The sequence below is a fragment of the Xenopus tropicalis genome, chromosome 4, assembly GCF_000004195.4.
Source record: "Xenopus tropicalis strain Nigerian chromosome 4, UCB_Xtro_10.0, whole genome shotgun sequence".
NCBI classification, from domain to species: domain Eukaryota; kingdom Metazoa; phylum Chordata; class Amphibia; order Anura; family Pipidae; genus Xenopus; species Xenopus tropicalis.
The window spans coordinates 136,085,465-136,100,504 of NC_030680.2; the positions used below are offsets into that span (position 1 = coordinate 136,085,465).

The 15,040-nt window shown below is 45.1% G+C and overlaps 1 protein-coding gene across 3 annotated transcripts in view; it reads right to left on the minus strand.

Annotated features, from left to right (window-relative positions):
* The window catches only part of celsr3 (cadherin EGF LAG seven-pass G-type receptor 3), a 113,834-nt gene extending 100,099 nt beyond the window's left edge, over positions 1-13,735 (minus strand). For all 3 annotated transcript variants that reach the window (XM_012961682.3, XM_031901179.1, XM_031901180.1), the window contains exon 1: positions 8,791-13,735. In XM_012961682.3, the coding sequence (XP_012817136.1) occupies positions 8,791-13,543 (4,753 nt within the window). In that variant the 5' untranslated portion in view covers positions 13,544-13,735. The remainder of the gene's footprint in view (positions 1-8,790) is intronic.
* Between the last annotated feature and the right edge of the window lie 1,305 nt (positions 13,736-15,040).

Sequence of the window (15,040 nt, forward strand, 5' to 3'; positions counted from 1 at the left end):
ATGACAAAACTTCCTGCTGATTGGCTCAGATCCACATTCCTAAGGGGGGGGGAGTGAGTTCTTAGCATTCTTGAGGTAGGGGGGAGCAGGAGAGGGGAGAGAGTGTGTCTCTGGCACAGGAAACCAAAGAGACAAGAAATCCTTTGTTTCTTTTGATAGAGGACTCTGTCCTCTTTCTGTGAGTGCTTATGGCTGTATGTACATAGACCTTTCTGATAAAGCTTACTTAGTTTATACCTTTCCTTCTCCTTTAAAGTATTTACCTTCCTATTTTTGCTACTATACACTTTCATAAATTTACAGTACTAAATAGCCCCAGAAAAATCTGAAACACAATGATTTCAAATTGGCATTTTTTTGGTTGTTGACACATTACTGAAGGTAATATCAGAAATTCAGACAGCTGCGTTCCACTTGCATTCAGCACTTGCCCTTCAGTGAGTAAAATGCCATTTGAAAGAAAGGGCTGAACTCTAAACTTGACTTAAAATGGTTTCCCCCACCAGACAGAGCTTGCACTCCAGATGAGACAAACAATTGTATTTTTCTATGATAATTCCCCTTTCAAGAACTCTGTCCCCCACACCAGGAGGGAGACGCTGGTGTTGGGCGGCCATGTTGGGGCACACACTTGTGTGTGATGTAGTATGAGGGGACATGCTGATCGATTTACATCACACTCACATGCATAATAGTTACATAGTTAGATAGTTACATAGGGTTGAAAAGAGTCCATCAAGTTCAACCCTTCCAAGTAAACCCAGCAAAAGAGTGAGCTATGGCAGTTTATGAGTACGTGTGGGCCCCAACATGGCCACTGCACTGGCAGCTTCCCTCCTGCTGGGAGGGCCAGATGCTTAAAAGGAGACTTTTCTTAGATAAACACAACTGAATCCCCCATTGGGCAGTGTTAGACCGCACTACCAGTGGGGGCAATTTTAAGGAGATAGCTGCCCTTCAACTTCAGCGTTTAATTTTGGGGACCAAGTGGTTACAAGGTTTCCTGTATAGACACAATGAGACTTATTATTAGCCATATAATATTAGCAACTACACATCTCCATGTTATATCTGGGGGACAGAGGACAGATGAGTAAATGGGACATGAAGAGACAAAATCGTATGAGGGAATCAGAGGGAAAAGGGAAGGGAAGTGCCAAAGGGAATGACACAAAGGGAGAGAAGGGAAGAAGGGGGGAAATAATATAACTGGGGAGAAAAGATACAGACTGAACCCCAACAGAGCGGAGAAAGAGAAGGGGACAAAAAGAACAGGGGAAGAAATACAATGTGAGGAAGGGGAGGAGGAGGTTCTGTGCCTGAGTGCCGGCTGCCCAGGGTATAACCTCCTCCTCTCCTCACTCCCCCCTCCCTCCCCTTTCTCTTTCTAATCTTTCCTCTTCCCCCGGCCTCACATTTAACCCCGTCCCCACTTTCTCCTCTCCACACTACTCAACACACTGCTTCCCTTCCCGACAGTCGGCATTCTCACAGTATATTTCTATTTCGCACAGGGCCAGGCGATCGTATCATCTGAGCAATCAGGGACACGGTGACAAAAACACAATTTACTCGGCGGCAGCGGCTGCATTTACATTAAATGCAATCAGCTCAGCCATGCTAATTGCTTTTTGAAGAACTGCCTCTGATTTTTTTTTTAAATAGTCTGGTCACCTAAGCACATTCCCCCCCATGTACATGATTTATAGACAGATACACACACACACTAATATATACAGATACCCCATGCACATAATCCATATACCTGTGTGCGTCTGTTATATATATATATATATATATAAATCATGTAGGGATCCAGGATTCAGTTCGATATTCAGCCAAGATTCAACCTTTTTCAACAGGATTTTCAGAGAAATCCATGTGTGTGGCTGAACCAAATCCTTAAAATCATGTGACTTTTTGTCACATAAACACGTAAGTTGAAAATTTTTCACCATGTGTATGGTTCTCTTTAACCCTTCTATCACCTTTTTTGTATATGCAAACTAGGACTTAGATTCGGTTCGTTATTCGGCTAAATCTTTCAGCTAAAGGTTTCAGGGTTCGGCCGAATCCCAATATAATGGTTTAATAGTAAATGATAGCAACCAATCAATAATTAGCTGCCAACTAAAGTATGTCTGCTGAAAGCAAAGTTCTGGTTGGTTCCTAAGGATCACCTGTTTGTGAGTTTGCCCCCCTGAGTTTGCTCCATGTGAACTTGGGAGGGGAGACAATCAACTACCACCCTACCCACTCGTCACCATTGTGCACCCCTCCAGTCACAGCACTCAGCTGCCGTTGTTGAATAAAGTCAAACTAGGGGTAGGCAGGCAGAAGAGGTATGTGCTAAGTGCCCCCCCCAAAACTAGGGGTAGGCAGGCAGAAGAGGTACTGTATGTGCTAAGTGCCCCCCCAGTTGCATCTTAAACACGTGCCATGGACAAAGGGAGCCTTGTACTCACTTAAGGCTAATGCTACACATAGGGGCACATTTACTAACCCACGAACGGGCCGAATGCGTTTTTTTCGTAATGATCGGTAATTTTGGGATTTTTTCGGCGTCTTTACGATTTTTGCGTAGAAACGCGAGTTTTTCGGCGTCTTTACCAAAGTTGCGCAAAGTCGCGATTTTTTCGTAGCGTTAAAACTTGTGCAAAACGTCGCGCCTTTTAAGTTTTAACGCTACGAAAAAGGCGCGACTTTGCGCGCAAGTGTTAACGCTACGAAAAAATCGCGACTTTGCGCAACTTTCGTAAAGACGACGAAAAACTCGCGTTTTTACGCAAAAATCGTAAAGACGCCGAAAAACTCGCGTTTTTACACAAAAATCGTAAAGACGCCGAAAAAATCGCAAAAAATACGAAAAAGTCGCAAAATGTTCGTTTCCAATCGGAATTTTTCCAATTCGAAATCGTGTCTTAGTAAATCAGCCCCATAGTGTATTCTCGGCAATACGTCCCTGCACTTCAAAAAACTTCTTTATCCTTACTGCCTGCCGGCGAACTCTAACTTGCGCATCTGAATGAAGCCTATATACGTATCCCAGCCCCGCCCCCTCAGGAATACAGCATTGCTGTACACAGGCAGCACTGTATTCATCTGGAAAGTGCAGGTTCTCGCACTACATTCCGGAGCACAAGGAACTGCGCCCACAGGTGCTCACGTTGGGGAAGGATAGCAGCTTGCGTCTGTTTTTGCACTTTGCACCCTGCCCCTCTGTTGTTAAATGAGCCGTTAAATTTTGCCCCTCATGCACAAAAGCAGAAGCAACTAACAGCCCCTAATGGAGATGAGTGCAATTAGAAGCAAGCAGTTTATGTATAGTGATTACGTGGGTGCAGTTCTGTGCCTGTTTGTGCCCCTAGTGTTAGTAAATGAGCCCAGCGTAGGACACAGCTATCGCTCCGTTTCTAATATGGCTCAGTACACAGGGCCGGCTCGGGATCAGGTGCTTAGGTTAATGAATGAGCCCAACTGATTAGAATTTACTAGTTTCTCCTCAAAATGGATTTTGCATCTGAGAAAGGCGGCATCATTTTCTAATACACGAACACATATATCCTTAGGGCACGGCGGCAGCAACTCCTGTCTCTCAGCTGGGAGCGGCAAACCCACGGCCAATATAAGTCTATAGAAGCATTTTGCCTGTCAGGAATTGCTGGGATTGGGGAGACGGGACTGAAAATGACAAATTGCAATTACAAGAAAAAGCTCACATGAATGCATTTCATATGTTATAGTAATGTAAGCGCTTAGGGACTCATTATAATTTGGTTTCCTGCTTATTCTCCTTTCTATATTGCAATGCCTTCTGGTTGCTAGGGGTCACTGACCCCAAGCAGACTAATTACAAGACATTCAATCATTAATTTTTTAAAAATTGCCTATCTTTCAATTCACACCCTTATTCTGGCATGCATAGCTAGTTACTAGGGACACTGAGCATAACAACCAGATAGTGTTAAGGTCAGAACGTAGAGCTACTGTATTAAAAATATGTTCATTATAAATGGGCAGAAAATAAATAAAATCCTTTTTTGCATCAGAGCCGTGCAGCCGAGGCCCCATGAGATTTCAGCTCGGATCACTCAACTGCCATAAGAAAAATTCCGGTTGGTTGCTATGGGTTACTGCTCCTACTACTCCTGTTTAGTTAATCCACCCCCCACGTGTGGCGCCGAAGGGTTTTCTGTTATTCTCTTACTGCCTATTTGTTTTGTTGGTTTGTAATTCCCAGTATCTTAGCGTTCTGAATCCAAAAGAATTTGTGTTCTAGATTGTGTTGCTTTCCTTGGCAAAGGTTTATTTGATTCTATCAGAGATGGGTAGCGCTCTGACGGTACCTGTGGGTTATTGGGGCATCGTTATTGGGGCAAGAAGCACCATGTTTTTCCTATCATACCTGCTGGACTTGTGATTTGGGCTCTGCACTATTAGGCAGCACCGGGCCTATTCCCACATTCTCAGCTGAAACAATGCCCTCTGGCTGCTTATATGGAGCAACGGCTATATTCTTCATATATGAGCTTTGCTGTTCCTAAAATGCAGTTATGCTCTATATCAGTGATCCCCAATCAGTGGCTCAGGGGTAACATGTTGCTCCCCAACCCCTTGGATGTTGCTCTCAGTGCCCCCAAACCAGGGAGTTATTTTTGAATTCCTGACTTGGGGGCAAGTTTTGGTTGAATAAAAACAAGATTTCCTACCAAATAAAGCCCCTGTAAGCTGATAGTGTGCATAGAGGCTGCCTAATAGCCAATCACAGCCCTTTGGCTCCTCCATGAACTTTTATGGTGCTTGTGTTGCTCCCCAAGTCTTTCTACATTTGACTGTGGCTCACGATTAATTGCCTGATCACACCAATACCATGAGCACAGCTGAGTACCGACTGCAGAGTGATTGTACCTACAGTAAATGAAATGCACATAATCGGCAATCAGTGCAGCTCCAGCAACTTTAATTAAAGTAAAAACTACAGGTCATTTATAACTCACGTTTACCTTTAGGTTATTTTCTTTTAAAGGCCCACAAGAGGCCACTAGCTTTTAAAGGGAAAGTAAATACTGCTAACCCAAGTTAGTTGGTATATCTAGTATAAGTAAATCTGAAGCAAAGTAATCATTGAAGACGTTTCACTACTCATCCGAGCAGGAAGCTGCTTGGATGAGTATTGAAACGTCTTCAATGATTACTAAGCAAGTCCAGTTGCTTTAGAAATGTATTGTAACATACAATATAAATATATTTACTTTGTGTTTAAAGGTGAAGTAATCCTAAATATAATGATGTCATTGGCAAATTTAAAACAAGTAACTTTCCCTTATACACAAATTACAAATGTTCAAGAATTTTAATGCTATTTGCTATAAGTGTAATTGCTACTGAATGTCATTCTTCTCTGCACCGCCGGTTCTGACTACATATACCAGAGTCAGTTTCCCATAACATGAATCTTGTTTTTAGAGGTATGTTAATACCAGAACATGCAGGGCATTGTGTAAACTGCAGTCTGAGCTGGAGGAGAGCTGGCTACTGCTACACTGTGTCGTTGGTCAGAACCATCAGTGAATAGAATAGCAAAAGGCAGATAAACACAAGAATGTATTTTGGAAAGCTACTTTGAATTACATTCTCTTTTATTAAGGAACATTTTATAATAGGGTTTACTTCCCCTTTATTTACAGTAAACATTTTTTTCCAAAAGCCACTGAACATCTTTACTAACCTGCCTACATCTGTGGCCCCCCACAGTAAGGAACCATTTCTGCAACCCCTCCCCCCCATCCCAATGGCCTAGGTAAAATGCATAGAACATAAACCCAACTAACTTAGCAACATTTACTTCCTCTTTGAAAGATAGTGGCCTGTTATGGGTCTATAATGAAAAATAACTTGCACACCTCCCACCCACAGTAGGGATCAATACCCTCTTTGTCTATTAAAAAGAGAAAATACATAGAACAGAAACCCCCTTTACTTCCCCTTTAAAAGCTGATGGCCTGTTTTGCAAGAAATGACAGGCAAACTAAGGACACATTGTGGACAGATTTAAGGAAGCTCTTTTCCAGCATTTAGAGATGTGATGCATAATGTATGCACATATGGGTTTGTTACCAGCAGACCAAGTTTAAAGGGTTTACTACCTTTTAGTATGATGCAGAGAGTGATATTGACAGACGATCTGCAATTGGTCTTCATTTTTTATTTATGGCTTTTTAATTATTTTGCTTTTTATGTAGCAGATCGCCAGGTTGGAATTTCAGCAGCTATCTAGTTGCTAGGGTCCAAATTACCCTAGCAACCAGGCACTGCTTTAAATAAGAGACTGATATATGGATAGGAGAGGTCCTGAATAGAAAGGTAAGTAATACAAAGTAACAGTAAAGGTGGCCATACACGTTAAGATCCACTTGCTAGGTGAGGTCCTGGGGCCAAACGATTGAATTCTAACAGCGGCAATGGCACAGTTGGTTCGGGGACCGCATCAACCAATTTCAGGCCAGATATCGGTCAGGTATGGCCGTCGTTTCCGCCCCTACACGGGCCGATAAGCCGCCAAATTGGTCCAAGGGACCAATATCGGCAGCTACAATCGGCCCGTGTATGGCCACCTTAACAGTAAAATTGTAGACTCACAGAGCAATCGTTTCTTGGCTGCCGGGTCACTGACCCCTATTTGAAAGCAGGAAAGAGGCAGAAGAAGGGGGCAAATAATTAGAAAACTATAAAAAAAAAATAACACCAATTGAAAAGTTGCTTATAATTAGCCGCTCGATTACTTGGTAGGTTAATATAAAGGTGAACAACCCCCTTGAGGATATGAAAGCCAAAACCAAAATGCTACTGCTCGAGCCATAGTACCTACATCTACATTTTGGGTACAATATTGTTCCCTGGGGCTGTAATTTACCCCTGGAAAACCCCAATGTGAGACAGGTTCTGCAGTGGAACGGAAACATCAAGGCACAAAAGCACATATTACATCTTCCAAAAGGTAACATGGGACTTATTTTCCCATCAGAGTCTATGAGCTTTAGGTGAGAGCATTAGAAAGGCAGCACCGGGGCTTTCTACGTTCATGAATAATGGAGAAGCTATAACAGAGCGTGGAAAAGACAGCTGACAGTTTGCTGCTGGTTCAATACGCCCAGATAAGAATAACTGCCCCCCAGAATACTACGCTCCTTCCCTACTACATGATTGCTAGCAGATACATATAGATTCATACATCCTGCTAACTGCACGCATGTTGTTAAAGTCATTAATCATCTCTGATTTTTGCACTCCTCAGTATAATTAGCAAATTCCTTTCCTCGCTGGGATTCCTTAAAGCAGAGCCAAGCAGCCTTCAAAACACCAGCTGTTAAGTCTAAACTGAAACGTCTAATAGTACTGGAGAAGCTTAGCTGCTGGGAGCTGTAGTTCTGTAAAAGCTGAGGCACCAAATGTGATCTCTTCCTTCAAAAGAATCCATGAAACTGAAACGTTAGATAACCAGTTGGTTCACATCCACATGTTGGTCTATCTATCAGTTTAAGTCTGTGCCAAATGCAGGTAGATATGGCTTCTTTTATTTCCATGCAGGGTCACACCACATACCACATTTCCTCCTTGCAGCCATGATGGGTGGGAGGGGTGTCACAATTGGGGTGGGGGGGCTTAAGTCGCCAGTCCCAGTAGGCATTGGACACCCCAGTGTGACCCTGCAGTTAGCGGAGGGATCAGGCCTGGGTTGGCAAGGGCTACAGGGTCTATGACAGCTTTTTCCCCGGTGCCCCGCCAGCCCAGTCCAACCCTGCCTTCATGCATCTGATGCCTTAATCCTGGGGCCACTTTTCAGTCTCCATCATAAGTATGTCCCTGCGTTAACCCCTTGTTATCAGAATGCCCCAGAAGGAAACCCATGCACAGAATAGGTCTCAGCGCAAGTCTTTGCAGCTTGTCAGCACCAGTGGGTTACCCACAAAACAGCGGGTAACCTGGCTTTCGGATGTGGGTATAAATTTGGACTGGTGGGTCTGTGGGTTTGGTTGAGGGTCTTTTCTATAACAAGTTTTACTGCTTTAAACATTTTAATAACTTTTTTTTCCACCACTCCCCCACCAACTTGTCACTTTTGGTTTGCAGCAACACCACTTCCTGTTTAATGGTGGACAGCAGGCTAACAATCAAATTGTGCATAAGGCAGTTGCAGGGTAAAAATGACTGTACCTACGTTGGATTTAAAAAAAACTGTACCCAACTCTACTTTGTAGGAAAAGATGCTCCACTGCACAAGATTATATAGGAAGTTAGCAGTGCAAAGACAAACAGCACCACTCAGCCCAAAGTTACTTCTTTAGTCTTAGATTCAGTGAACACAACTGGCCAATAGCTGATGAGATTTGTATTCCAAAGGCACCTGTATGTATTAGCCAACACAGCTGCAAACCTTTAACAAGGTACACCTATAAAATATACATACGAGAGGGCTGCATTTTTAAAGCAGCTATGCACACGTCTTTATTTAAAGGTGCCCTTGTCAAAGATGGCTGTTGGTAACCCTAATGTATATGTGAGTGACCATATTCATATGCAACCATATGCAACTAACCATTAAACTAGATAGATACATACAGATCGATAGACAGACAGAGACAATAGATAGATAGATAGATAGATAGATAGATAGATAGATAGAGATAGATGATAGATAGATAGATAAATAGACAGAGATAGATAGATAGACAGACAGACATTCAAAATATTTTTTAAACTTGGATTTGTTGGATGGAAATTTGTTCTTACCTGTCACCGTTACCAGCATGGATGCCACCAATGGGCGGTTGTTGTCCAGCTTCCTGCTCAGCCGTAGTTCCCCACTGGAATGGTTCACGATTAATAAACTGAGTTCATTCCCACGCTCAAAAGTGTACAGTAATCTGTCTGATACGTCGGGGTCGTAGGCTGGTATCTTTCCAATGACGCCCGATGGGAAAGTATTGGAACTGTTGGATATATAATTGTTGAAAAGTATCTGGAAATTTTTTAGGACCGGGCTGTTGTCGTTCTGATCGATAAGCTTAATACGGACCGTTGCCCGGCTAACAAGGGGAGCTGACGTTGCCTGCACTACAATGACGTACTCAGGTTTTGCTTCGTAATCCAAATCTATGAGGGCGGTGAGCTCTCCAGAGAAAAAATCCATTTGGAATATCTCAGGGATGTTGCCTTCAACAATCTGATACATAATTTGTGCATTGGGACCTTCGTCTGGATCCGTGGCTTTGATTTTACCGACCACTGAACCCACAATGCTGTTCTCCTTCACATAGACTTCAAATTCATCTGCTGGGAACACGGGTGCATTGTCATTAACATCCTGGACAGCAACCTGGATTCTGACTGGACTTCTCAGAGGAGGCATCCCTCTGTCTACGGCGTAAGCCGTCAACTCATAGAAAGGAACACTCTCCCTGTCCAACTTCCGGACAGTGCGGATAATCCCAGATGTTGGCTCAATAGTGAAATCCCCATCTCCATCATCTCCATTCTGAAAAGTGTATTGAACCCTTCCATTGGAATGGGAGTCCCGGTCTGTGGCAGAGATCTGGACAACACTGGTAAAGGGGGGCGCATCCTCTGAGACTATTCCATGATACTGTGTGTTCGCAAACTGGGGAGCGTTATCATTCACATCATTGACCATAATTTCCACATAGGTTGTATCTGATTTCTGAGGGATTCCATTGTCCTTTGCAATGACGGCAAGTGTGTAGGTTACCTGATCCTCGTAGTCAAGCATTGCTCGCAAGGTGATTGCTCCCGTGTCTGGGTCTATACGGAACTGAGGGATATTGTCTTCTAAGGAATAGGTAATTCTGGCATTCTCCCCCACATCCTCGTCTGAGGCACTGATAATAACCACTGTGCTGCCAATGGGGCGGTCCTCGTTGATATCTACGGGGTAATGGGCACTTTGAAAAACTGGCCTGTGGGTGTTTGCATCAGTGATGTTGATGTGAACGTAGCAGTTGTCGTGAAGAATGCGGTCAGAGGCAGTGACCGTGAGCACGTAGCGCCTTTCCTGCTTGTAGTCCAGAGGCAAAGAGAGAGTGATAAGCCCTGAACCCCCTTGTGTACTGATGGCATAACGGTTGCGCGTATTGCCCCCAGTGATTTGGTATGTAATAGCACTGTTTACATCTCTGTCAATAGCAGTCACACTAAGCACACTGGTCCCTACGGTGGCATCTTCATTTAGCCGAATAAAATACTCCCTTTGCGTGAATTCAGGACGATTATCATTGACATCCATAATTGTGATGGTAACACCAGCCGAGGCTGATAATGAAGGATTCCCATGATCCCTAGCTTCGACTCCAAATACATACTGTTCTACCATTTCCCTGTCCAAAGGCCCACTCACAGTGATCCAGCCAGTAGCACTGTTTATCACAAATGGGCTTTCAGGCTTCATACCTGTTAACTTGTATTCCACACGTGAGTTTTCTCCATAGTCTGCATCTATGGCTTGGATATGTATGATGGAGTGGCCCAAAGGTGCATTTTCCAACACAGACACTTGAAAGGGGGTACTGACAAATATAGGGGCATGGTCGTTGACATCCACAACTTGAATACTTATGGTGCCTGTGTTGTTGGACAGTGGAGGGCGCCCTGCATCCTGTGCACGAACTCTGAGTGTGTACTCCCTCTCTGTCTCAAAGTCCAGGGGTGTCACAATCTGCACCTCCCCCGTAACACTATCAATGGAGAACTGCCCTCTGCTGTTACCACTTATAATGTTATAATGGACTAAAGCATTGCTGTCCTTATCGATGTCAGTTGCTGTAACCCTTACGATCTCAGTATGAGTTTTGATATCTTCCCTCACTTGAACTATGTAGCGCTTCTCGCTAAACTGTGGCACATTGTCATTTTCATCCAGAATGGTAATATCAACTTTCACAGTAGAGGATCTGGGGCCGGGGTCCTTACCTTGGTCACTGGCCTCAACAATTAGGGAATATTTCTCCCTTTTTTCCCTGTCCACTTGCCCACTGGTGGTAATCAAGCCAGACCTTGCATCAATTTCAAATACAGAGTGGGCTGCTTGCTCATTTACAAAACGATATTTGATGTTGGCGTTGGCTTGGGAATCCATATCTGTGGCTCTCAACTGCAATATAGGGTATCCCTCCTCCACGTTCTCTCTAATGCTCTCCCTGTATTCTGACTGCTCAAACAGTGGGCTATGGTCATTCCTGTCTGAGACTGTAATGGCAACCATGGTAGTGGCTGAGAGGCGTGGGGTGCCATGATCTATGGCACTGACTCTAAAATAATGCAAATCCATGCTTTCCCTATCTAGAATTTCTATGGTGGAAATTAAGCCCGTCACTGAATCTATACTGAACAGCTCCAACGACTTGCTGTTCATGAGAGCGTCCATGGTATAGCGAAGCCTCCCAGCCTCTCCTGTGTCTGGGTCTTGTGCTGACATGGTTATGACAGGAGTCCCAGGGGGCTGATTTTCAGCCACCTGAACCTGATAATTATACTGGGGGAAGTGAGGGTGGCGGTTGGCTGCCCTACGACTCCTTATTAATGGCAGGGATGCCCTTTCTCTGTCCCTCCCACTGCTCCTGTGCTTGACACCCTGTGGATGTGTTCTAAGTGGGGGGTGAAACGGATCTGGTTGCATAGCTTTGCTGGACTGTAACTGAAGGAGAGAAGTCAAATCGATATTTGGATGCTTCCCAAGATCCTTTATGGGAAAAGTAGTTTTTAAGCAACCTTTGGTTGAGTTAAAGGGGAAGTAAAGAGAGCAGGCTTCCATTTCAGGCGGCTCATGCTGAACCCCCGGGGCAAAGGAGGGAGGATTGAGCTCAGCAGCCGGCTGTGAGGTGGGAGCTGTTCCCTCGGCTGGTGCTGAAATCGCCTCTGCTGATGTGCTGCCCTCAGTCTGCAGCTTAGACCCCCCATCAGAACAGGTCAGCCTATACATGTCCCAGGTGAGGTCAGGGACCTTGTTACAGTTAGGGGTACAGGGGCCCCAGACAGCAGAACATCTGTGCAAGCAACAGCAGGGATTCTCCAAGCATTTAGCTAGGGATAGACATTCAGTACAATTTGCCCGAGTTATGCTTACGATCCACACAGATACATACAAGGATTTATTGTGGGCATGCTGATGGGTCCCAGGCTTTATACAGTCATTTATACAAATCCTACACAGATCAAAGCTGGCATGACTTAATTTATCCAGGGAAGGGTTGCAATATGCCTTCTGACATCGTTTCACAGACTGGAGCACACGTTGCCTTACCCCTTGCAGGGAATCCCTGGTCTCCTTCCGAAGATCTGAATAGACAGAAAGGAGCAGGCAGTCCCAAATGAAATTCCTACCCCAGGCAGAGCACAGCCCCCCCTTGCCAGCTGCACAATGACACAGGCTTCTTGCACACTCACACAAAGCTGTCCCACCAGCAGAGTCAGGGGGGCTGCTATTCCCAGCCTGATGCTGACAAGTCCTGCTAATAATAGGGATTAAATAAACTAGATCCAAAGGTCCTGCCTCATTAGAGGCTCCATCCTGACGTGCCTCCTTTCCACATTCTACGCCCCATGTTAAACTAGTAGAAAAGCAGTGTAAGAGGAAGACAAGGTTTGTGTTTGAAAGGCATCTGCTTTGTATTATATGAGCATGGACATACCTGTCATCATTCGGATGGAGATTTACAGGGCACACACTTGGGTTCAATGTGCATCGTATTAAATTCCATTGGTTTGTTCTCCTATTGCTTGAGGTGGCACGACTGAATTGTAATCTTGGCTGGCAGTGATGTACAATATTGTCTTTGCTGTAATTGTTAAGGCAGTGGGGTTCAGAGGAAAGCAGGAATACCCAGTGTTCCCTGGAATGGCTAGGCAGCTCTTTCCGTTTTGTAATCCAACAACAGGGGCATACGGTCCCACCGGCCCCTCGTGCATTTGGGTTCTGTCCGTTTAAATCTTCCGTCTTTCCCTTGGTCCTAAATATACAGGATGGAGGCACAAACATGGAATTTGGCAGGCAAAGGCAGACGCTGGGTGCATCCCCTGGCTTTCCAGGGCAGTGTAGGGAAATCCGCCAGCCCCCGCTGGGTTGCTTTCTGCCAGCTGTCCTGAGTAGACACTTGGCAAAACTGCACCCCCTAAATCCATCAAGCGTCCCTGTGGCATTGGGTCCTGTGGAGTTTCCTTGCAAACAAAGGGTTAAATTCCAAGGGCCCCCCAAGAGCCCCTCCTGGCTGCCATTCCTCTTGGCCTCACACTGAGCCATAGTAGCCCAGTAGATCTCCCACACAAGCCCTTGAATGGAAGACCTGTTGTGGGCAAGGCTGTGCCGGTCGGTGCCTAGAGGATGGGCAGGGGGCGGCCCAGCTGTGTCCCAGGTCCCTGCATGCTTTCCCCGGCTGGAAGTGAACAAAGGGATGAGGAGGATGAGAAGCAGCGGGAGGAGATGGCAAGGCAGGCTGGCTCCCCTCAGCAGAGCAGCCATAGTACCTTGTCTCATGTTACAGCCCTCACTGGCCGGCAGGGCACCCCTCCTCCGGACCTCCTTTCTGCCTCCTGGCCCCGGCAGCTACCATCTACTCTGCGCTCCCTTTCCTCACAGGCTGGCTCTCCGGGCGCAGCATCTCATCACCCTCCCTTCATTCAACACCAACATGGCTCCCGGCAACCCTTAATGGTCCGCTCCACCCCATCTTCCTCCCCCCCCTTCACAAGGGGCAGTAGTTGGTAGATTCTGGCACGCCTGCGCACTGGAAGCCAATGAGTCAGACGGTGTGGCTTTCGCCGCCATTTTGGTTCCTGGCGACTGAGAGCGCTGACCCTGGTGCTGAACAGAGTAGTCCGCATTTCTATCAACGGTAATAATAAGTGTTTCATTCCTGCTGCTTAGATTCTAGTATAGGCGCCCTGATTTCAGCCATGTGTGCAAAGCACCACAAACTATAACCCCCACCATTTCCAAACACAGAGGGATGAGAGTTTCCAACCTTTGAGCCAAATGCAGAATCTGGCAGTTTTGCACTGATTCTTGTGACAAGTTGCACTGTGTGTGTGTAACCCTATGGGTCCCTACATGGGCATTCTATTTTGCAGCGATTGTGTAACCCCAGGAAGGGCCTGAACTAGAGAAAAGGTAACCCCCCCACATACCCCATACCCCTGAGTAGGGGAGGGCTACATAAATCCGTAATATTTAACATAGTAACATAGTAACATAGTAAGTTAGGTTGAAAAAAGACATACGTCCATCACTTTAATGTTTGATTAACATTTATTTAATTAACAAAATGCAGTGGCCATATAGATAAATCAGGCATGGGTTACTGGACTACAACTCCCAGAATCCCACTGGCAGCCTCTCACTTCGTTTATATACGACAGGGTGGATCCAGTCAGCGCCGATCTAATTCAGCTATTTCTAGGCTGATAGTAATGTTAAGTCTAAATATCAACAGACTGAGGGGGGTGTGATTTAAGATTTTGGCATTTAACGGGTCAATGGATAAAATACTTGCAGTGTGTTCTAGGTATATCTGATTTCTGGAAAGTTCCAAAATACAACAAAGTGTTTCCTATTTAAGCACTAAAACAATGATTATTTTTGGCTGATTTGCTTTTCTCTGGGTAAAGCCAAACAAATCAATTATATTTTGTAATATGTTAATGTTTTATTAACCTTGGGGGTATGATGCTCCACATTGTAGTACTCAGGGGTAGTATCCTCTTGCCAGTTGTAATGATGGCTGCACTTGGTATGTCCCAAGTCCCCCCTGGAACACAAGTGGTGCGGCCCACACCTCATCTGGCTAATGAGAGGCTGCTGAATACATTTAACAGAGGCTGAGTCAGAGTTGAAAGCAAAGTCTTATTGTCCTTAATATCACAATGGAGAGGAACTGCCCCCTTTTTCCACATGAATGCTCACTTGTGCTCATTGGAGCAGGAATCTCATTGTGCGGCCGATCCTTTCACTTCAGAGAATGAGTCTTCCACTGGC